At 36.4% G+C, this 24,361-nt stretch overlaps 1 protein-coding gene across 1 annotated transcript; it reads right to left on the bottom strand.

The window, feature by feature from the left end:
* Positions 1-827: 827 nt before the first annotated feature.
* ABHD3 (abhydrolase domain containing 3, phospholipase) lies at positions 828-23,293 on the bottom strand. The gene is made up of 9 exons (XM_070747619.1): positions 22,943-23,293; positions 19,248-19,411; positions 16,942-17,124; positions 13,974-14,019; positions 5,862-5,974; positions 4,505-4,678; positions 4,021-4,069; positions 3,777-3,942; positions 828-1,591 (listed from the first exon to the last, which is right to left on the bottom strand). The coding sequence occupies exons 1-9, from the start codon at positions 23,069-23,071 to the stop codon at positions 1,413-1,415; spliced, it is 1,203 nt and encodes a 400-aa protein (XP_070603720.1). The 5' UTR covers positions 23,072-23,293; the 3' UTR covers positions 828-1,412.
* Between the last annotated feature and the right edge of the window lie 1,068 nt (positions 23,294-24,361).

Consider the following 24,361-nt stretch of genomic DNA (forward strand, 5'->3'; position numbering starts at 1 on the left):
ATTCAGAATTCAACTGCACTTCTAAGTTAAGCAAGAATGCTGTGTATGTGTTCTAATAAATCAATGTAAATAAGAGTGTGTTGTATTGCATATAACAAATGATCTGTTTATTTTAGGGGCAGTTCAGAAATGAGACACTGAATGGAATGTAGTAATGATTACAGTATTTTAAAATATTCCTTCTTTGAGTTTTTCAGATAACCTTGTGTTTCTGATTTTTCTTGTTATGAGATTATAATTAACTTTAGGAAATCATAACTCCAAATTCCTCCTTGATTTTACAACATATTATACATTCAGTTTTCATCCTCACCAATGTCTTGTCTTTTACCATAGGAAAGCTGATATAGAACCAGTTTTTTAACAGTTTCAAGATGTTATTAGAATGATGAATGAGAGAAAGATGGGAATAGGTAGAGGAATCTAATTCATCCAATGCTGATTAGAGTTAACTCACCCTTTAATTCTGACATGGCTGTTCAGTAATGTATTTTACCCACTAAACATTATAAAACATTTTGGGAGGAAGCAACTGTAGTCAGTTTCAATGACCCCCTAAATTTATAAAGAATCGCCTCTTTTCCCCCCCTCAAGGTGTGGAAAATATTTTGTAGTTTATTCTAAAGTCCTAAACATAAGGACTGAGAATTAAAAAAAACCCAGTGGCAGTCAAACAATTTACAGTACTGCTTTGTTCCTGTCAACTCTTATTCAAAGAAAAGCTAAATTGTCTTCATATAAACCATACTTTACCCATCACGATCACACAAAACTATGTAAACTATGTAAGCCTTAAATGCAAGAATTATAAAACTAAGAATTAGCTGTTGTTTTTTAAAAAGCAGTTTATTTCTGTTCTGCATTTTAAGATAAAATACCTGGTATAAATATAAATGTTATAATTGTACAACAATTTTAAAAGTAAGACACCTAGAATAAATTAAAGATTTAAACATAGAGTTTACAATGTAATTGTGTAACAGATGCAAAAATCAATGAGTTCTACAATATATGGCTTTTTTAACTGTTACTTTTATTACTTTTTAAAATATGTATTTAACATTTCCTAGCCATTGCCTGAGCCCACATAGAAGCTATTCCTGTGCTCTCACATATTTGTGAACATAAAGTGCATTAGAAGTAATCAAATGTCTCATTCCTACATTTGAATTATTGAAATTAAAACACCTGAGTAATATCTAATTATTTTAGATAAGTGCAATTTTATGACTGCTCTTGATTATATTTTAAAAGGCATATGAGACAAAAACAATAATACTGCAAAAATATTTAAGCAAAATTATATTTTGCTCTGAATCATGGATTTTCTTCATTTTCTAGTTGGTTGTTAAGTATGTGCATTAAGATTAATTACTCTGATACTGTGCTGCAACCATCATTTGGATAAATTGCTAGAGACTAACAATTTTTCTTCCATGCTCAAACACAGCTTGAACAAATTGCTTGAAGATTCTGTCCATATACGTGCACTTTCTTGGCCACAGTCCTTCCAGAAAACCAATATGGCCTCCATAGGAAGTAAGGATCAAAGCTATATTAGTATTCTGTTTTGCAAGTTCCACTGGTATAGCTAAAGAAATAAAACAGAGCAGCAGGGAGAGAAAAGTAATATTTTAATACTCATAAAATTATTTGCAAATGTTATAACTTAATGATTTATTTAAGTGCAGTTCTGGTTTGGGTATATTGTATACTGGTTAGTAAAAGATAAGTACTGATCATAACAGAAGTGTGTGTATGTGTGCCTGTATGTATAAACACATACACACACACACACACACACACACACACACATGCCGCCCCGAGTCCTCGGAGGGGGGCGGCATATAAATCCAATTAATAAATAATTATATATCTATATATCTATATCTATCTATATTTCTATATCTGTCTCTCTCTCTGTCTGTCTGTCTGTCTGTTTATCTATCATCTATCTATCTTCATAGATTTTCATGGGTATAGGTATGTAGGTCTTGGCATATTCGGGTCTTTTCCCATGTAAGGTTGATAGAATCCTGGCATGTTTCGATGAGGTGCCACTTGTCATCTTCAGGCTGGTGCTTTCAGCTTTGAGCTCAGACGAACAAAGCGTGATCTGAGCTGCCATCCCTCTATAAATATTGGTGGGTGGGTGTAGAGTGCTGGCTCAGCTGTTGCAAGTGGATTGGTTGGCTGTGTTGGAACATCCTGATTCTAGGGTAACACCTTATGTAATTGATGCAGTTGATGCACTTTTCCAACACCTCAAAATAACAGGACATGAAATTGAAACTAAATTAATTTCCAAAACTGAAAACTCCAACAAAAGAATAATTATAGAAGCCATTGAAATAGAGAAGCACCCCAACATGAATAAGCACGATGATACCTCCCGCCCACCAGACATCTGGAAACTAGCCCTAATCAACAAACTAATCCCAGCCACAAAAATTGATACAAGACCCAGAACAACACAGGAAGCTACTACCAATCACCCTCACCAGACCCAAACCCATACCCACCCCACAGACAAAATACAACCACCACCCAGAAGCCAAATCACGGCAACACCTCCAGCTGCTGGACCCCCCTCCAACACACACACAAAGCAAACTGACACACACCATAAACAGAAAGTCAGACCACAAACTCAGAGCCAAATCAAAACCCGGCATGTTACACCACAGACATACATTACAAAACAGCTGACTAGTCTGCAGGCATCAACTGCAACAACTACTCAGGATGTCATCCTTAATCTGCAAACATCATCTAATCTGCATTTATCAACTGCATCAGTTACTCAAGGTGTTATCCCATCAACAAATCAGGATGTTTCAACACAGCCAACCAACCCGTTTGCAGCAGCTGAGCCACTCCACACCCACCCACCAGTATTTATAGAGGCATGGCAGCTCAGACTACGTTTTGTTCGCCCGAGCACAAAGCCAAAAGCACCAGCGTGAAGATGACAAGTGGGACCTTGTCGAAAGGTTGCCAGGATTCTATCAACCTTACATGGGAAAAGACCTGAATATGCCAAGACCTACATACATATATCCATATACATATATGTACAAAGATACAAAGCTGAAGGGATTAGATATTGTGGCCTAGAGGTTAATTCTCTGCCTTAAAAGCCAAGGCTGCAAGTTCAAATCCCAGTGAGGGTATGGCTAGCTGATGAGGCCAGAACAAGGCCAAAATAGATCTATCCCAGTCTCCCTTAATTTTCAAATTCAGCAAAAACATATGACATATACATATATATTATAAGGCAAAGGTTGCAGGTTCAAGTCCCAGTGGGTATGGCTAGCTGATGAGGCCAAGATAAGGCCGAAATAGATCTATCCTAGTCTCCCTTAATTTTCAAATTCAGCAAAAAAAAAACATGTGATATATATATCACATGTTTTTTGCTGAAATTTTAAAATTAAGGGAGACTAGGATGGCACCATTTTGGTATATATATATAATATACAATCTGTAGACTTTCTTTTGGATTACGAGACTAGAAATTAGGAATTGACTACTTTGCATCTGGATCCAGAACTGGATACCAAGAAATTATATAAAATCCCTCTATAGTCTATAAAATACCTTTAAGTGAAATAAAATTTGGCAATGTTTGTGTTGGCACATCCAAATCCTATTGCACTGCTGCCTTACTCTGTAGAAGCTTTTAAATAATGCAATGCAAATTTATTTCTAAGGACAGTCAATTCAAGATCAATCAAAAGCATTATCATAAGAGAACAAAAATAAATAAATCTTGCCATGATTTGGTGAGAAGACATCATCTAGAGAATTTAAGCACAACACTGGAATTCCAATTTTCTTTAATTTATGACATGGACTGGCATCTTCATAGTAAGCTTCAACTGAAGGATAGCCAAACATGACTGTGGTAAACTGCTTGTCAAATTCCCTAATAGTCTTAGCCTGAAATATATAATTCAAATTATGCACTTACATCTGCATTAATAAAAAATAAAGTTTAGAAACAAATTATTCACATACCTTCATTACCAGATTCATGTTAAATAGCTTATCAAATACTTGCCGATGTCTATAAAAAATACAAAAAATCAAATTAAAAGCTGCGAAAGAAATCTGAATTTGCACAATGTTCTAGTCTACATAGTGATTGTCTAGCTCTAGCTTGTGGTTCAAGGTCCCAGCAATTGCGACCAATGAATTTAGGCAATTAGAAAGGTTGAGAACTACAGAAAAGTAAAAACAACAATTAACAGTAGTTCAGAGAGGTTAAACCTATCCAAGATGTCTATAGAGCTAAGTTCAGACAATTTTGGGCTTCTATCAGAAAGGACTTTTTCTCCTTGACTTCTAACATAATTGTTGTTCTACATGGCTAGGGCAATAGACACCGATCTTCAGTGGGATGATCTTGGGTGAAGTTGATTCTTTACACAACGTATTTTTCACTCATTTTGAATTTCATAGTAATATTTTTTGCTCCAAAATGTTCTTGGCTTTCACTTACCTAGTGATTGAAGATTTTAGACAGCTGGTTAAATAATAATTAAAAAGAAGCCAATTTACTGGTTTTTCCAGTGAGTCTGCAGATTCAAAAGCATTCCATCCTGCTGAAAACACTGCAGCTGCTTTTAATGGTGTTTTTTCCCCAGTCTTGCCCAAATAGTTTAAAAGAAGCATGCTACAAACAGGAGAGAAACAGAAGTCTAAAAAAATGATTTCACAAAGTATTTTTACTTATCCTGAATATTTATATTTTATTTTTGTCAGGCATGTATTTGATAACATTTTTTTTGCCAATGTGTAAGACAAAGCATTTGTTGGTTGAGATTTGGAGTTGCCAATTGTTTGACCATTCTGACACATAGTAAAGGTATTTTTGTAGAATAGCAGCACTGTCGGTGGTGTTGAATACATAGTAAAGGTATTTTTGTAGGATAGCAGCATTGTTGATGGTGTTGAATAGTTTTACATCATCAGCAAAGAGAATGCAGTTGCTTATAATATGATCACAAAGGTCATTTATGTAAAGTATAAAGAGTGTGGGCCCTAAAACGCTTCCTTGTGGAACATCACTGTTAATAGGTGCAGGGTTTGATAGTTCCCTATTTTGACTACTTGTTGTCCATTGATAGGAAGGCAGCTATCCACTTATGCGCTAACTTTTTTGTTTTGCATTAGCTTTTGTAATCTATGAGTAAACAGTGCCAGATGTATTAGATGCAGTGCTAATATTCATTGTTCACTGATTATGATGCCATTTTTAAAATTTGGAACTCAAAAGGCTTACACTGAATCACTGAGTTGGATCCATAAATCCAAATCATATAGTAAAAGTCTGGTATATCTGCTACAGAATTACCTACTCAGGGGATAAGATTTTTGTTTTTAAATAAAGATGTTTCTAGTGAAGCACAAGAAAAGTCATTCCAGGCAGAGCACCATTAACATTCTTTAGATCCAATTTGTAATCTTTGTTTTTTCTCTAGATTAATTTTTAGTCTGTTTGCTTTGTTAGCAAAGCTGAAATAACAATACAATATTAACAATATAATATTAACTATGTTAGTATCAATGTGTTCAAATTTGAGTTTAGTACTAAATTGTGTTTTAGGATTTGATTTCACCAGTGCAAAAAGCTCATGAAGATTTTTGTGACTTCCTTCGGTCAGCTTATATAGTATTCCACTGAGGGAAAGAATGAGATAAAACTATTTTTAATATTTATCTAATGAGCTTTTATCTGCTTGCCATAAAATGCCATTAAGGTTTTAGTGAGTGTGGGTGAATGGCCTACTTAGAATCAAATTCTTCCCCAATGTGATAAATCTACAACTTTGGGATTTCCATTACAAAATACTTACCCTCCCATCGAAACACCTGCTGCCATCAATGCAGCTGGAGGGTATAACTTATGTATATAATCAATAATTGCTTCCAGGTCCTCTGTATTAGCAGCACAGTATGTTCTTGGTGTCTACAAACAGCCCCAAAATGAGAAACAGTACACTTATCATTTATATTAACTTTAAATAAGACTGAAGCAAAGCAGGATGCTACTGAGTGCAATACATGCAGTGTATTAATATAGCTCTAATGACACTTTAGAAGGTTGAAGATTACCATTCCATAGAGAAAGAGCTAACATTAGCTCTCCATCGGGAAAGAATGTTTTCTGATTCCTCCCTTTCCCTTTGTTTCCTGTGCTGCCTCCTGAACTGCTTTCAAGGATTCTCCAAACCTCAAGATGACTACAGGATAAGGATAACTACAGGACAAATCTTCTGCCATTAGTAAATTTCTATCAATTATGTACTAATAAATAAAAATAGATCTAATCTTGGTTATTCAAAAAGGCATAGATGCAGGAATCATCCAAAGCATTGTGATTTGTTTGATATTAAGTTAATATATTACATGAGCCTAATCAGTGTACAGTAGTTGTCCAAAAAATGCATGTGTATAATTTGTACATTTGCAACTTAACCCACTTGCAAATACATATCATCAAATAAAGTGACTACTAACAAGGCACATATGCCCAGACACATTGGAAAAGACTGCACTATACTTATTTTATCCTAGGACAGAAGAAATGTCTATACAGTTTTTTGATACTTTTGTAGATGTTCAAGACTTTCACTTGTAGTAGCCTAGATCTACCCTACCTGCTTCCTTAAATGAATTTGCCACATTTAATTTTATAGCCTACTAAAGCATAAGACAATTCTTACTATTTATCTAATGGGCTTTTATTTGAAGGCTCAAAATGTTGCATGCTCATTAACTCAGTATAAAATCAACTCATAAAAGAAACTGGAATGAGTTTCTCTATTTTTCAATTAGAAAGCTGAAGAACTGAATTATCACAGTTCCTGAACCAGCTGCCTATTATCTCTTATACTCCCGGATGTATTTATGTATCATTTATTTTACAAGGTAGCAATTAAATCAAAGTAGAAACCCCTGAGAGGTCCAGAAAACAGTCCAGTCCTTTATGGACACCTGAAGCTACAAATCCAGGCTGAGCTGAAATTTGAAATACAATTTTTAGCAAGTAGCTATGAGTTAATGTATGATATTTTAAAGTCAGTGCAATAACTAAACTCCTTCATTTAGGCTGCAGGTAGTAGAACTGTTGGCAAAGTTGATACTTGAGCTGTTTATCTTAAGTATTTTGCTGTGCTTTATTATGTGATTTTACCTGAAGAAGAAGAGAGATGGAGGACTAAAAGGAAGGAATTGAGGAAAGTAGAGACAGAGGCATTTAAATGAATAAGGATGAAAGATATTAATGCTAGAAATTTTAGGGGAAGAAACAGTTTGAGACATGGGGGTCAGCCTAAAAGAGAATAAACTATATGTTTGTATCTTGAGTTAGATCAAAACATGAATTTTAGTTCATTAGTAATTGATAATTGAGCAAATTACTTGTCTTTTAATATCATCTAACATCCCTGTCTGAAATGGCTGTCCATAAATGGCAAATAACAGAATTGCTGTAAATTTACAGATTATACTGCTTTTTTAAGGAATAATCTATGTTCAGCCCCACTTAAAAGGATCTGCCCTCCTAAAGTAATTATGCAAAGTCTTCCTTAAGCATTATTTATAATTTGTTTTAACAGAGACTGTTTAAAAAAGGGAGAATATTGCATCTGTTCACTTATGAATTTTTAACTGTACTACCTGCCGTGATTATTTTTTCAAACTCAATATGACAGTATATAATTATGCAGTAAATTATGAATATTTATTTATTTGACTTCTATGCCGCCCAATCCCGAAGGACTCAGGGCGGCTTACAATATTCCTAGATTATAAATGCTTCTACCTTAGAAGGAAATTTTAATGTTAACCTATATAATTGTTTCAACATCCAGTTAAAATAGATTTTTGCTTCTGAGATACAATTTAAAAAATACTTGGTCTATCACTGTGTATTTTTTCTGTATTTATCTTAAGAGACAGAAAATGTAATGACTGAAAACAATGTAATATAAATATTTGAAGCTATCAAACTAAATATATAAGACTATTCAATGTATACACTAGTTTCACATATTAATAAAACACAAATCTGGTTTAACATTTTAAATTAATGACTCAAATGTTTTCCCCCTCTGAGCTAAGACCACTGGTATTGTTGGATAGCTCCCAATTATCCTAGAGCAAAGTAGTACAGGAAAAACTCTGTTGATTTGGTTTATGAACTATCACCCCTCTAGATCAGGGATATCAAACACGTGGCATCACGTTACCGGCCCATGACGTATGGTAACTTTTTTCCCCTTGGCTAAAATGGGCATGGCCAGAGCATGACGCATCCGGCACGCAGGCCGCAAATTTGATACCGTGCTCTAGATATATAAAAGCTAAGAGGTAAACAATAAATTAAGAGATTGATGTTTAATTTTATGCAGAATTCACTGCCAAGCAGGAATATACTCTCTGATCAAACTCACAGCATCAACACATATAATTCTCACAGATATAAGCCAGAGAAGAGCCTTCATGTGAACTTGCTTAAATACATCAATCACATCATTCCTTCTGAACAAGTTTGAGAGTGCCTTGTTCTGATCAATGGTGTCCATTTGGAGATGGTGACCTACAAATGGTCATTAGCACGTTGCTGCCTTGTTTGTATTCTAAAGATGCACCTTACACTGTGGAAGTATTGTCTACTAGCTCAGTTCTCAGGAAAATGTGGGGCATATTATCTAACTTGCAGTAGAAAACTAATGTTCAAAGAGAACAGTGTTTGTATTGAAGTTCTTTGCTTGATTATGTGCAGTACACAAAAGAATTATACAGATGTAGTATCTGCATTAACAGATGATGGGATAAAATTATTTCACAATGAAATTATGAATATTGAATAATGAATATAGAAATGAATGAAAGTATATACAATATAGGTAGTCCTCAACTTATAATTACAATCGAGCCCAAATTTTTTGTTACAAAGTGAGACATTTAAATGAATTTTGCTCCATTTTTCGACTTTTCTTGCCACAATTATTTAGTGAATCACTGCAGTAACATGGTTGTTAAGTGAATCTGGTTTTCCCATTGACTTTGCTTGTCAGGTGGTCACAAAAGGGGATCACATAACCCCAGGACTCTGCTATGATCATGAATATGAGACAGTTCCAAGTGTCTGAATTTTTTTCACAATGGCCATAGAAATACTGCAACTGGTTGTAAGTGTGAAAAACGATCCTAAGTCATTCTTTTCAGTGCCGCTGTAACTACAAATAGTCACTAAATGAACTGGAATACCTGTACAAACATAGATATATACATGATAATTGACTGTATGGACAATAAATTTACAAACTTGATGTAAAGAACCCAAAATAAACAGATTTGTTTTATTGATCATGGACCACAATAACATTTTATCTATCACCTAGATACGTATAACGCTTTGTAGGAATGTTTGATCGTTGTTAGCAAAAGTTACCCCATTTACCTTGATTTTAATTGCTATGAGAAGACCCTGAGATTGTACTGATTGCTGAATAATTTAATTCTGCCTTGATGATCTATAATTCTATTACATATTTTCCCAAACCTGTATCTCTCTCTCTCTGTTCCCTCAAGATACTTTGCTTTATTTGACACTACTACAGTGCACTGTATTTTGAACTATGATTGTAAATAAACTTTAACTGGTGAAGCTTTCCATCAACTGAAGTTTGCTTTACCCCTACAATCTTTTCCACAGACAAAGCAACTGATATCTATGATATATACAAAATTCTACAATTTCCAGGCTGGCTAATCATTCTCTACACAGGGCTAGCTCTAAAATTTCTATTGATATTTTAGATCAGGAGCAAGAAATTGGAATGGAACTAATTTTGGTGAAGAACTTCACATTTGATCCCTAATTAATTTCTAGGGATAACTCAACATGGTACTTTTCATCTTAAAACAGTCATAATTCACATTATTTAAAAAATTGCCTCTTTTGATAAAAACTGCTACCCTAACTCTCATGTGTTGCATATTTGGATGGAGACTTATCCAAACACATTTATATGAAATTGGACCTAAAGTTTCTAATGTGATGCTTTGGTTATCACTGTACAGGTAATTCTTCATTTGTAACCTTCCGTTTAGCAATTGTTCGATGTTATAATAATGGCACTGAAAAATGTGACTCGTGACCATTTTTAATACAACCATTGCATCCTCATGGTCACCTGATCAACATTTGAACACTGGCTCATATTTATGATGATTGCAGAGTTCTGGGATTGTGTGATTAACTTTTGTGACCTTCTGACACAGTCAGCAAACACATCAGATTCACTTTACAACTGTGTTACTAACTTAACAACTGCAGTGATTCACTCTAACAACTGTGGCAAGAAAATGAGGCAAAACTCACTTAACAGCTGTCTCATTTAACAACAGAAATGTTGGGCTCAGTAGAGGTCCTAAATCAAAGCCTACCTATATTTACACTATCACTTTAGCATTTGCTGGGCTTCCACTCTACCTATATTTTATTTAGTTATTTAATTTGTTTAAAGCATATGTTTATGTAGTGGTTGATGTGCTACAAAACTAAATGAATTGGAATGAGAGCAACTCACTGGGATATCATGAATTTCTGCATCGTTCTGCTAGCCTAAACAAAACTATACATACATCTTGCCTGAGCTAAATATAATTCCCTAGGTCAGGAACATGCAGTCCTTTTAAACCCAGACTAATTAGCTTTTATGTCATTTGCTGAAGGCTACTGTAATCTCTCTCTCTCTCTCTCTCTCTCTCACTGATATAGATGGCAATGTGATTTCTGATGCCTCTTTCTCTATTGTGTGCCTCTTTCTGTCCTCCAATACACAATAGGGAAAGAGGTCGCAGAAATCACATCGCCATCTATCAGCATGACTAAGGTAAAAACAAGTTAATTACAGGAGGGAGGCAAGGGTGTGGGCCTATTGCGTGTGCAATGACATGGCATAACTAAAAGTAAGCGTCTCCCCAATGGTGGTTTTACACTCTGACAATGTTATCAGGGGAGTTAACAAAAGCTTAGTATAATAAATACTTCCTGAGATCGTGATGTCTATCGTTTCTTATATAATTACACCCAGAACTCTGCTTGGAGAAATTCCTGCAGTTTTCTTGGCAAGGTTTTTCAGAAGTGGTTTGCCATTGCCTCTTGCCCAGGGCTGAGAGGAAATGACTGGCCCAAGGTCACCCAGAGGGGACTAGAACTCAAAGTGTCTAGCCTAATGCCTTAACCACTACACTAAACTGGCTCTCACTGATTGAATTTAAATTGTACTAAACTTAATCATAGGTCATATGATTACTACTCATGCATTTATTAAGCTTCCTATCTACTACACTAAAGATTAAATAAAATCGGTCATAGTATTTAGGCAATTTTTGGAAGAGATTCAGGTGCTGCATTTTGTCTTGCATGCTATAAATTAAAATTTTCGAACAATATAATGAGGTACCATCGACAAAACAGAACATTTTCAAATCGGCAACGAAAACTCCTACAACTCTAATTTAGCAAGATAATTTGAAATCTAAAGCACAGTACAAGTTAAATCCTTTCAAATTGTAAATATGACACTCACTGCAAACACCCTGTCCTTGCAAAACCTTTATTTATCCTCATTTGCCTTGCAAACAAAGGAACTCCTTCAAGCTTAGATCAGGGTCACTGATAGGTTGCAGAGATAGGAACAATATAATAAATGATTCTGGCACATGGAGATGATAAAAATAAGAAAGTCAATTAAAATTAGCAGATTATAGTTAAATAAATTAAATCTTCCCTGCTATCTAAAAATGCTTGTTTGTTGAACTGAGAACCCACAGGGCTGTGTTCTGCTGATCCCTGTGCTCTCTACAAATCTACTTCAAAAGATGAAACAAAAAAGGTTATTTGTATTATTTATGCCTTGCTCTTCTAACAGTTTGACTCTCAGAATAAGCTATAATTCGGTAAAAACAAGGGTTGAGGGAATGCTGTAAATTAGGTGCCTTTGGTAGATTTCTCTTGCCTTTTTCTGGTGAATTTCCTCCTAGGATATGGTGCAGTAATGGGTTCTAAAACCCTTTACTAGCAGTCCGCCTGCACAGAAGCATCCTGGGTGGGTGGGCGGAGCCTTCTGCTGCCGGCGCTACCAATTCTTAGAATCGGGCCGCTGATATGGTGGTTTCTCTCTCATCATCTTGTTAATTGCAGAGAAAACTAGCAGGCCTCATAACTACTACGCCACTCCCAGAGATCAGGCAAAGGCATGAGGAACAGCTGTTGCACCTCACCTGGTTGGTGAGTCACCTGGGTACAATTTTTGGGCCAATAACAGTTAAAGTTTATAGCCATGTTCATTATTTAATCAATTCTTAGCTTAATAACCAATACATGAAATATATAATACTATGACAATCCTCTTTTTAATTTAATTCTATTAACTACCATATATTAACTCTATTAATACATTTTCAATATTTCATCTATTTTTATTTCCAAATATGCCATATAATACAATATTTGGTTTATTTTCTCTCTTTAATTGATACTTCATTTCTGCACCATCTAATATTTTCCTAATCACATTCTCCTCTATAGGGATCTCTTCACTTTTCCAATTTTGTGCAAATACAATTCTAACTGCAGTTATTACAAAGATAATTAAATATACATTTTCTTTGCTATAAGTTTCTGGTAAAATTCCCAACATGTTTCAAGTTAATATGTTGCTGATTCATATGTATTTTTGTCCAATATTTCTTATCTTCTATGCATGTCTACCACATATGATAACACGAGCCAGGTGTCGACATTTCCAACATTTCATATTTTGCCAATTACCAGATCTTAGATTTATTTTACACATTAACATTAGCATGCAGCCTAAAGGAATGCAGTACTGTATATGTGAGGAGAGATTTTTGCCTTCTTTCTGGAAATGCTTTATGGAACACAGTATTAAATGGAATTAAGTGTTTCCATTTAATTCACAAACTTGGAAATCTGAACTGTTGTCTCTAAATTTGGCAATGTTCTGTATGGGTGTGATGATAAATTTGTCACTTACTCATTTCTTCACCTTTCACATTTTAACTGTATTCTCTTTAGCAATATAGTTAATCACTTCTTCGGCCTTCATGTTTTAACTAATACAATTTTTTATTTCAATGGCACTATTTTTCTTCCTATTTTATACTATATTCTTAGATAGGGAGACTCTCTGCCCGGTCATTCACATCCTGGTCATCTCCCATTTGGATTATTGCAATATACTCTACCTGGAGCTATCCTTTAAAAGTATCTGGAAGCTTCCACTGGTGCAATTCAAAGAATGATGTGTGTAACATTTTTGCCACGCAAGGTAAATTGGGTGCTAATTTGCTTCCTGGTCCAATTCAGTGTGTTGGTTAGGACCTTTAAAGTTCTATATCGCAGGGGCTAGTCTACCCATGGAACTGTCTTCATCCCACTACATCAGTCAAACAGGGAAGAAATGTTGCAGACCCCACAACTAAAAAATTCCAGCTGGAAGAGAGCCTTCTCTGCCATTGCCCCCATTCTCTGGAACATTGCTCCCACAAAAGGTGGGGTGGGCTCTGACTCTCCTGGCCTTTCACTCATGTGTGAAAACACTGCGGCCTTGCTAAAGACTCACAGAGGAAAATACAGCTGTGAGGATGATTAATGCCCTGAACATTCAACTTCTACTTCTTAATTCACTTTTAACATTGATTTCTTAATCATACTTGTCATTTTTTTAAAAAATTATATGCTACCCAGAGTCCTTCTGAGGAAAATTGATGGTTTCAAAATTTTAGAAATAAAAAAATAAATAAATTTAGAATAACCACCAAGGGATTAAGTTTTTTAACACATAAAGAACTGTTACGTTCTTTCAGTTATGCCCACTACATTACATTTGCTCAATGTTCTTACTTTATTTAAGAGCAATTCTTACCAAGAGATTTTCACCAGCAATTCCTCGATAGTTAAAAACCACACACCTTTAAAAGACAAACAAAGAGCACTGTTTACCAGAACTGTTCATTTGAGTATTCTTGGAGGTGAAGAGCCACATATCTAAAACCTGTTTCAATGGGTATTTTTTGATTTGCCAAAAGATTCAAAACAAGGAATAAAAACATGTATTTTCCACAGATGTACGTTTTCTGTATCTGCCCATTTTTCCCCCTGTAGCCCAAACTAAATCATTTGTAGATGTATAGATAAGAACAGGAAGAAGGTTGAGAATCTGGATCAGGAGGAAGAGACTAGCTGACTTCCTCATTAACATGTTTGCCACTGGTGCACATGCTGCAGCCAATTTTGATGAAAGTGATGAGCTACTTTCAACTCTCAATGCAGTGTTTATATTGTAGTGTAATACCTGCAGTGGAGTAAGGGTGGCAAGTACCTCTTTATTAACAAAAGATCAATTACATGGTGCAAGTGGGCTTCAGACTGAAAATAGTAAGTCTATGCATCCTGAATGCCATGTCTCATCATTTTGTCTTTCTCTTTTTAATTTGCCTGCTGATGTTAATTTATATCTCTCTCTGCCTTTCAGTATGTCTGAACCCAAAAAACATACAATGTTTTTGTATGGAAGCAATCCAGTCGAAGTTTGCAGCAGGCTATAATCTCTCAGGCTCTCAAAAACACTGCTAGGGAACAAAGTTGGAATCACCCTCATAGACAAAAGCTAAGCAGGTCCTTAAGAAAGATGAAGGGATGAGCTTTTCAGGCCAGGAGATGGAAGGGAAGAAGTAAGAGTGGAGTTGGGATGGCCAGTCCAAACTACAATTGTAGGCAATGAGGGTTTGGGTGGAGACAATGCATGAAAAGGTGTTGCAAACCTATGGCTATTTTGCTGGGAAGAGTGGGGGCAGGAAGGAGGCATTAGAAGTATGGTAAGAAGCTGGCTAATAAGCAGAATGATGGTGAAAGCCCCACCCCCACCCCCAAATCATTGCTTTATAGATGAGAGGAACTTGAAAGAATAATAAAGTACACTGAAGAAATACATAGACTTGTGGTGAGATTTATAAGATGAGAATTGAACTGCTAAAAAATCTGGGATTTGACTCCTAATGCATTTTGAAAATCCCCTGCACAAGCTCTAAATAACTTTGCAGGTAGATTCCTGCAAAAAAGGCATGGAGGAGGAAAAAAACTTCACAAGATGAAGCTTATGGATGTGACAAAATTATCTGGAAATAAAACAGCAGTTTCAATTTAGTTTCTGAACATTTTGTTACCAGACTTGGTAAAGTCAACAAGATTTTTTTTATTCTGTTCCAACTGACCACACTGGCACACAAGACATTTATAAGCTAAAGAGAAATAGGAGAAGAAAATCCTGCTGATTGTGGTATCTAGTTTGGTAAAGAAATGTTCAGAAACAAAATTGAAACAATATTTGGAGAGCCAAATATCACAGCCAAAATCTAAAACCCAAGTTACAAGTATTTTCTATTATTTCATAAAACGATAGTATTCAACATTTAGTAAAAACTGACTTAGGACAATGACCTTATTACTTTGATCCTTCCTTTAGCCAACATGTGCCTGTTGGCTAAAGGAAGGATCAAGCCTTTGGTTCGATAGGCTCAGCTGAAAATCTTACAAATTGTGCACTTTTACACAGCTGAATTAGTTAATGGGTGGATTTGAAAACCACTCCTGTCCAAGGCACACGCAAAGCAGCCACCATGCTACCATATCAGGAGACAATTTTCCACCTACCATTTGATTGGGAGAGCCTCCGTTTTTCCAGAACCCAATACTGTTGGGCTGGGCCTGACTGATTCTTGGGAAGGTCACACTGATGCAGGGAAAATCTATTTTATCAAGTCTCCTGCAGGAGTATATTTCTAAAAAAGTCTCTTGCCTCTTAAAGCAGATATAACATTCCTTCACAACATGCAACTAATCCATGCTTTGAATGAGGATGATTGAATGATTTCCATGCAGAGGAAACTATGGGTGTGAAGTTCCATAAGAACTTTTTAGGGACTGTAAGCAACACAAAAAAGCAGAATTGCAGATATCACATGGCTATTATACATGCATGTTGCTTTTTGTTTTGTTTTTGAATGAATTTATATCTACAATATCTGCCTTGTCAGAATAAATATTGGTGGAGAGCGCTAACATTAGAGCTCTAAGGTCCGGGTTGCAAAAATCCACATAATTACTAGATGAGAGTGTTAAAAATTTTATTGTTCTGGACTGGTACAGTAGCTGTAAACAAACAAATGCAAAACTATTTTTTCATTCAATACCATGTATGATGGCAAGCTACCATGTTGTGCAACTAATCTCAGTTGATACAGCATGATATATCAGGATTGCCAACTAGGTTTGCTTTCTTTATATCCTCAGGATTCATACTCCAGAGGATTTTAAGGGAATTGCTTGTAAGGAGGCTACAGATGTAGCAGTGATACAAGAATAGCCAGGGACAAGAGATGGATATGGAAAAATGTGTATAAGTAAGTAGGATGTGGCCTTTTATTTTAAAATTTTAAAGGGCTTGGAGGACAAGATGGCCTTTTTTAACAAAATCCAAGGAGTCTCCTCATTCAATTTCCAAGATTCTATGGAAATGCCAGCTTCCTATTTAACCCTTTATTTAATTTTATTTGTAACATATTTCACTACTTCTAACCTTGTACTTTAACCTCTACAAAGAACTGGGTCTCTTATGTGGCATAGTTCTCCTGAAACTGAATTTGCTATTTTGTGTTATCACTGTCTGGAATCCTTTCCAAAAGGACCCATAAATATTTGCGGATTTATCATGCATTTAAAAGCATAATCAGGGATGGAAATTTTCTCTAATTCCTTACATCTATTATAGACAATCAGAGTTTCTATTGCATGGACAGAATTACAACACAAATGTCAAGGGCAAATTATTATACCTGTATCCCAGTGTTTTGCTCTGTTGAATCATATGAAGAATATATGATTCCTTGCTTGTTCCTGTGAGGCCAGGCAGCAATAGTATAGTAGGCCTGGTGCTGGAATCAGGGTACTGCATGCTATTGTCATTATCAAACCAGTCCAGGAAAATCTGTCCTCCATCTGTAGCTGTAATAAATTCACTGAAAAAAACAACAGTAAACAGTGTTACAGAAATGCAGTGTAAAACCAGTGTAAGAGTGCATATGAGCCCCCTCAATTTGCTCCAAAAATTGCCATGCCTTTGTATTTGTAAAGTGACAGAAAAGAAACTTCTCACATAAAGGGAAATAATTAAATATAGCTTCCGGAATACAAGTAGTCCACAACAATTCAGCCCAAAATTGTTGTTGTTGCAAGGTGAGAAATTTGTTACAGGAGTCGTCCCCCCCACCCCCAAATTTAATGAGTTTTCTTGTCATGTTTATTAAGTGAACTGCTGCAGTTGTTGAGTTAATCTGGTTTTCCCATTTATTTTGCTTGCCAGAAGCCTGCTTTAAGGAAGTGTGCAGGGAAAAGAAAAAGGAGAGGCCTGCCTTCCAATTAACTGACCAGTAATTAATAGCCTGCCTGTTCACACCAATCACAGTAATTTGCAGGAGAGGGGCTGAAAGATGCATCTAGGTTGAGCAAAACAGGTGGGAGAGCTCTTCCTTCCTTTAACACAGGGGTGTCAAACTGACCACCGTGGGCTGGATGCGTCACATGTAGGCCACGCCCACCCCAGCTCCGCGAAAGGTGGAAAACATCGTAATACATCACATGATGGCAACCTGTGACTCTACAAGTTTGACACTCCTACTTTAACATCTCGCTGCTTTTTGTGCTGAATGCTGGGCAAGGAAAGTGTTTTATCTCCTGAATCAATTCGCTCACAAATGCCAGCATTTCTTTGGATGAAACTGTGGGCTGACTATGGTGACAAAACTACAACATAACAAAAGATTGCTGTAGCCAACTGTTTCTTCATAGAGAAATTTGGAGTTTTAAAAAAGTTCTTTAAAGGCAGTTTTTTTTTTTAAAGTAGTATTATGGTTACAACTCTTCTCCAGATATATTTATTTAGTTAGTGGTTTGTAAAGCTACCTACTTAATATATGACATGATTTTTATTAACAAATGAAACTAAACCAAAGCTTCCATATTTTAACAAGAAGCAAAATAATAACTGCATTGATCCCATCAACATTCATTTTGGATAGTTTATTGTTAAATAAACCATTTGTTACAAGCAACACTGATGGGGATTATCTGGCAGGGCCAGGAGAGGCATGGAATGGGAGGAAAGAAGCCCTCATTTTTTTCTTTCAATTTCATGAAATTATCCCCAGTCCCTGTGGAGAGTCATGGAACCAAAGGGGTTAAATCATAGAATTTTCTTATCCCAATACCATATGCCCATTTTATTATTTTACGTGTTGATCTCCCCACTTGGAAATATCAATAACATGACAAATTTTGAAGCTCTTGAGATTGTTAATAAGATTACATCAATTCACTTAGAATTGAGGAGGCATTGAACAAACATGTGACTAAATGTTGAAAGCTCCTGCTGTAAATTATTTCCATTTAAAAAGCAATGGAAGGGAATTTTATGAAGTAGGAAGAAAATGGTAGCTTGGTATGGTAACAAATTTGTTCCTAAATTGACTTTTCATAAATACCATTTTTACCAACATGACCCCTTGTTAATGAAAGTAGAGTTAACTTTATTTGTTCTTATTCATATTCATTCAACAAAGTTTCTAAATATAATTCAAGTCTATACAATATCTGGATTGATGGTAAGTACCTTTAGAAAAAATTCCATAGCCTGGTATTTTGCATTCTAAAATGTTACTCTTCTCTTCTAAAAGCACAGAAGTGATTCTTCAGATGTTCCAAAAATATGCTGTGAGAGGAGCATCACATTTGCATTGGCTCATTCTCACCCATTTTCCTCCCCCCAAATATTGCTGTATACCTGTACACTAAGGTTTTTATTTGATGTACTGTACATGCTTATGTACAGGTTCCAAATTTGTCTTCTGGCAAAGGTGCAGATGGATGCCTGTGCTCTCCTCTCTATACATTCGTAGAACATGTGACAGACAAGTGATGAAAGTCAATACAGACAAAAGAAAGAAGGAAGGAAGGAAGGATGGATGGAAAGAAGGATGGAAAGGAAAAGGAAGAAAGATTTAAGCATACACTTGGTTATATATAGAAAGGACATTCCAATAGTTTCTGGAAGGAACAGCTGTGTAAGAAAGGAAACAGTACTTACTTCCTATATTGCACATTTGGTTTAGATGTAATGAAAGGACGTAGAAGGGTTTGCAAATGGCCTTCCCAGCACCATACAGTGGGATAGTATATTTCTGTCAACACCGGGCATTGGTCCTGCAGAAATTGGCACAAGTTCTCATTGCCAGTTATCAGCTGAGGTTTCTAGAAAAACATGTAGGAAAGAGGAAACATCAGAAAATATTAGAGAAAGTTTACAAGGAGGCACAATGATGTTGCTGCTGGAAATAGATCTGAGATGCACTGGGAATAACAAATCAGAAGTGCAATGTTGTGAAGAAATGTGCTGAAGTCCCCACTGAAATAAACAGGAGCAAAGCAGAGTAACATTTTGCAAATTTCCGAAATATGTAATTGTCTGTAAGGATGTAGTTTGGATTAAGCTCCTTGTACCCAATACCAAAACATTGTTAAACTTGCAGACAAGGAATCTGTATCTAGAAAGCTCACAGGCTCAAAAAAGGGAATACTGTAGTATGGCAACTATGTACATAACTGATGTACTTGTAACTGTACACATTTTTAAAGAATGTACCATTATCCATGTACATAGAGCAAATAAAAGATGTGTGTATGAGTTTGTTTGTTTGTGTGTGTGTACATATGTGTGTGTGTGTGAGAGAGATATATTATCAGAATATGGTAAGTGTGGGTATTGTAAAATATCTTAATGTATTATTCTTAGATATCCAAGGACGCAGCAGACATATAGAAGAGAGGAATTAGAAATTGCAAAAATGCAAAGATGCTTAACCCTAGGAATGTGTAATATGCAGAGAAAAATTTATAGTAAATTAAGCCTGCTTTTCTAATGGAAGGATTTCAGTATCTTCTCCTTTATTTTCTTCTGTGGACACATAAACAAAGTTTTAATAATGATTAACTACATTTTCCACTACATGACAGAAGATAAAGGAGACATTTTACTCAAGACAATAATTGAGCAAGGGCTTAAAAATACCCTTGCTCTCTCAGTATGTGTGTTTGTAATTTGAGTCACAGTGCAAATTCTGTTAACCTACATAAAAATCCAGATGCCTTCATGTTATCCTTTTGTAATTTTAATGCAATGTTGAGGTAGATAGACTGCAACTTCAGAGACCTTCAGAGGAAGCACATTATTTAACTCCTTTCAGTCAGGTTTCAAGCTTCTTTATGCTTACTGATGACCTCTAGCAGGGCTCAGATTGGAGCAGCTCTATTGTCTTGGTCCTCCTTGACCTTTCATACCATCAGTCATGGTGTTTTTTCCAGTGTGGAAGAACTAAGCCTGAGGCCCACAATTTGCTGCTCGTGTTTAACATCTGCTTGAATCCAGTGGGTGAGGTCATTCATCACCGCAGGGTCAGTATCAGTAATATGTTGATGATACCCAACTTTGTAACTCAACCCTGCATCCACCAAATGATAAGGCTGAGTTCCTAAGTGCCTAAGGATAGTGGGGGTGGGATGGGAAAATACTTTAAAATAGCTCTGATCCGGCTGTCTTTTAAATATGCTCTAATCTAGTGGCCTTGTTCTTTCCAGGATACTGTACTGGGAAATATTTGCCTTCTGGGAGAATGCCTTGAATGTGCTGGCTATATTGACATGCAGGCAATCACCTTCTCTCTTTTATTGCAATGGGTTTGTTTTATGCTGCCTACATTTATTATGAGCTGAGCAGATTAATCAGTCAATCAGGGAGAACTGCAAATAGCAAGACCAAAAGGGAGCTCTCCAACACCTCAAATTTCCTTCAGCATGATGACAGATGATCAGTCTCATCTTCTTTTTATCCAGCTTGGATTTTGAGAAAAATCTCAGCCCAACCACATTTACTTGACCTGAGAACCACAGGTCCCCACAGAATACAGTGGCTCGGAAACCATGGAATGCTATCTAATATTTAAAGTTAACAGAAAATTAGATTGCAAAAGAATAGGTTGGGGGGAAAAACTGTTTAAAGACAAACTCTTAATTGCTACCAAACGTAATGGTCACATACACATTCTAGATGCAGAGAAGCCACAGTCAATTATGGATGACAGAGGTGATTTTAATGCCTTCCTTACGGGCTACTTGGAAACATTTAATTGGCTGCTGTTATAGACAGGATCATCCAGATGGAGACTCTTAATTTTAGAAGAAAATGGAATATGGGGTGGCGCAGCAGGTAGAGTACTGTACTGCAGGCCACTGAAGCTGACTGTAGATCTGAAGATCAGCAGTTCAAATCTCATCACCGGCTCAAGGTTGACTCATCCTTCCATCCTTCCGAGGTGGGTAAAATGAGGACCCGGATTGTGGGGGGAAGATGCTGGCTCTGTTAAAAAGTGCTATTGCTAACATGTTGTAAGGCGCCCTGAGTCTAAGGAGAAGGGCGGCATAAAAAGTGAATAAATAAATAAATAAATAAATAAATAAATAAATAAATAAATTGTCTTAAATCAGCTTATTTTAGGTTTACTAGAAGGACATTTGCTGGAGTGGAAGGGATCAAAAAAGTAAAGATGGCAGCTGCTGCAATTGTCTAGTTGTGTCTGCCATCTTGACTTTTCTGAATTTCTCTCCCATGTAATACTTTTGCAGCCAAGACGTATTATAATTTGAGTACCTTTATTCCAAACAGCATTTTTTTAAAAACAAAATGCAGGGTAAGCAAATTCAAATATTTTCAACCATGATTTAGTTAGCCCGGGTAATAATTAATTCACACAACCATTCACTTTGCCCAGCAAGAATTGTCTCCAGGCATAGGGAAATTGATTCCCCTCAGCCGCTCCATTTTATATATGGTTTGTTTGGGTTGTATGAATGTTTTTAATCAAGGGTTTTTAACTGTTTTGCTTTTTTTAATCATTGGATTTGTATTTTGTATTCCTGTTGTGAGCCGCTCCGAGTCTTCAGAGAGAGGCGGCATACAAATCTAATAAATAAATAAATAAATAAATTATGAATAGCTAACAGTGGCAAAGACGAGTAATATTACAGTGAATAATCATTTATTCCTTTGGCTTGCTACATAGGAATAGAAGAACTATACAGTATTTCACATAAAGAACACATTTTTTAAACCTGTCCTGTCTGGTGTCCTCTGAATAAAGCTGCTGCCATTTCCTCTGGCTAAAATTCTGGGAATTGCCACACACACACACACACACACACACCCTGAATTGTATTTGCAGAAAAGCCCAATGAATTAGGGGGCCTTATTTCAAAGTCTTAATACTGTAGTAAGAGAGAACAATGCATTCCATTTACTTCAGTCCTTATCCTAGATTTCCTGTATGCCTCCCCTTTCCACAAGCTGGCACCGGGTTCCTCTGCAGTGTATTTTGCAGCAACCACTGAGGGACCAAGGTTACTGAGGGAAAATAACCCGCCCCACCCCCAAAAATAAAATAAAATAAAGCAAGCCTATTTTCGTTTTATTCATTTAAAATGTAGAAGGGGAATTCGCCCCTTGGCTTTCTCTTGGCTTTTCTCCGACGCCGAAATCCAAACCGTTTGTTGCCCTCAAGGCCTAGCTTCTAAAGTTAACTGTGGATAATTTAACTTGTCTTCTTTCCAAGTGGGTCACAGCCTGGCGACGAGAATCGTTTGGCGGTTGCCCGCTTTCCGCGGGAGGGTTTCCCCTGACCACTTTTTTAAAAAAGCGGCGACTGCAGGGCGAAGAGAAACGGAAAGGCTCACCTTGGCGATCGTCCTGAGATAATAGCAGACATAAGCGGCTCCGAAGCACAGTACCAGCGACCAGCCGATCCCCGAGGCCAGCAGGCCCTCCCTACTTTCCAAGTACGCCGAGAGCTCTTGGAAGTCCATTGCTAGACGCCTTGAGGAAATCGCGGCTCCAAGCTTACATTACAACGCCGAAGAGGTAGGGGAGAGAGAGATGGTTGCAACGGTAAGGATGCTGCTCTCCCAAAAGCGGCAAATCGCCGGCTGCAACAGTAGAGGGCTTTGCTTTAATTCTACCGCAGCTCCCGTTTCTCTATAGGATTACAGGCCGGGCTACTCCGCCCCCGTTCCTCCTTCCCTTAGCTCGGCGGCGGGGACGGCGAGGCGCTGTAGGAATCCCGGGCGTAGCAAAGAAAAGAAAAGAAAAGAAAAGGGATGGTAGATAGTTTTACAACCAAACGTCAATTGGTTTTAAAACAGCGTTATTTTTCATTAGAAAAGTATGCTAAGCGGGGAATTTAAATTTGGCCTGTTGACTCCATCGCCCTGCAGTTTTTTTGGCAACATTATAGGCAAAGGATTCACTTGAGTGAGATGAGTGATATAAGAAACGTGGTGAATAAATACATTTATTTTTTAAAAAATAAAGCATTGTTTGCCATCGATTCTGGACTTTACAAGTCTTCTGTTGCTTTTAATCCTTCTTCAGGAATTGCATTTAAGTCTACTGCAGGAATAGGCAAAGTTGGTTCTTCTATGACTTGTGGACTTCAACTCCCAGAATTCCTGAGACAATCGTGCTACTTCAGGAATTCTGGGAGTTGAAGTCCACAAGTCATAGAAGAACCAACTTTGCCTACCCCTAAGTGTATGGTTCTAAGTGTATGGTTCTCAACCCGGGAGTAATTATGAGGAATTATATGCAACGTACTGTCTACAGTTAATATTAGGGGTATTATAATATATAATATTTTGGGGTTGCCTAAAACTATAGGACAAGACAAATTTCCCATGGTGCTAGGAACTAAAGCTTCTATCCTGGCGCCTTGGAACATATTTTTTACAATCCCACCTTAGTACCAAGTGCACAGTTCTAAGACCTATGCTGTCTATTTTTAGCTGGAAGGTGCTTTTCAAATGGTTAGGTTGATACAAAATTTTACTTGAAATTTTATGGATCGAACCTTGAATGATCTGAATATATAATATGTATCCTGCCAATAAATATTTATCCAATTTATTATGTCTATTAGAATTGATTTAGTAATTTACTAACATTGAATGGCACCCCACAATAAATATAAAAACATTACTATTCCAAGTGGAATAAATATAAAATTATTCAAAACCAACATAAAATATAATTAGAAAATGAAAATGAGAATTGTCTATGGTGTAAAAAGGAATTGTAATAAACTGAAAAAACAGGCTGCT

This window comes from Erythrolamprus reginae, chromosome 3, assembly GCF_031021105.1.
Source record: "Erythrolamprus reginae isolate rEryReg1 chromosome 3, rEryReg1.hap1, whole genome shotgun sequence".
In the NCBI taxonomy this organism is placed as follows: Eukaryota; Metazoa; Chordata; class Lepidosauria; order Squamata; family Dipsadidae; genus Erythrolamprus; species Erythrolamprus reginae.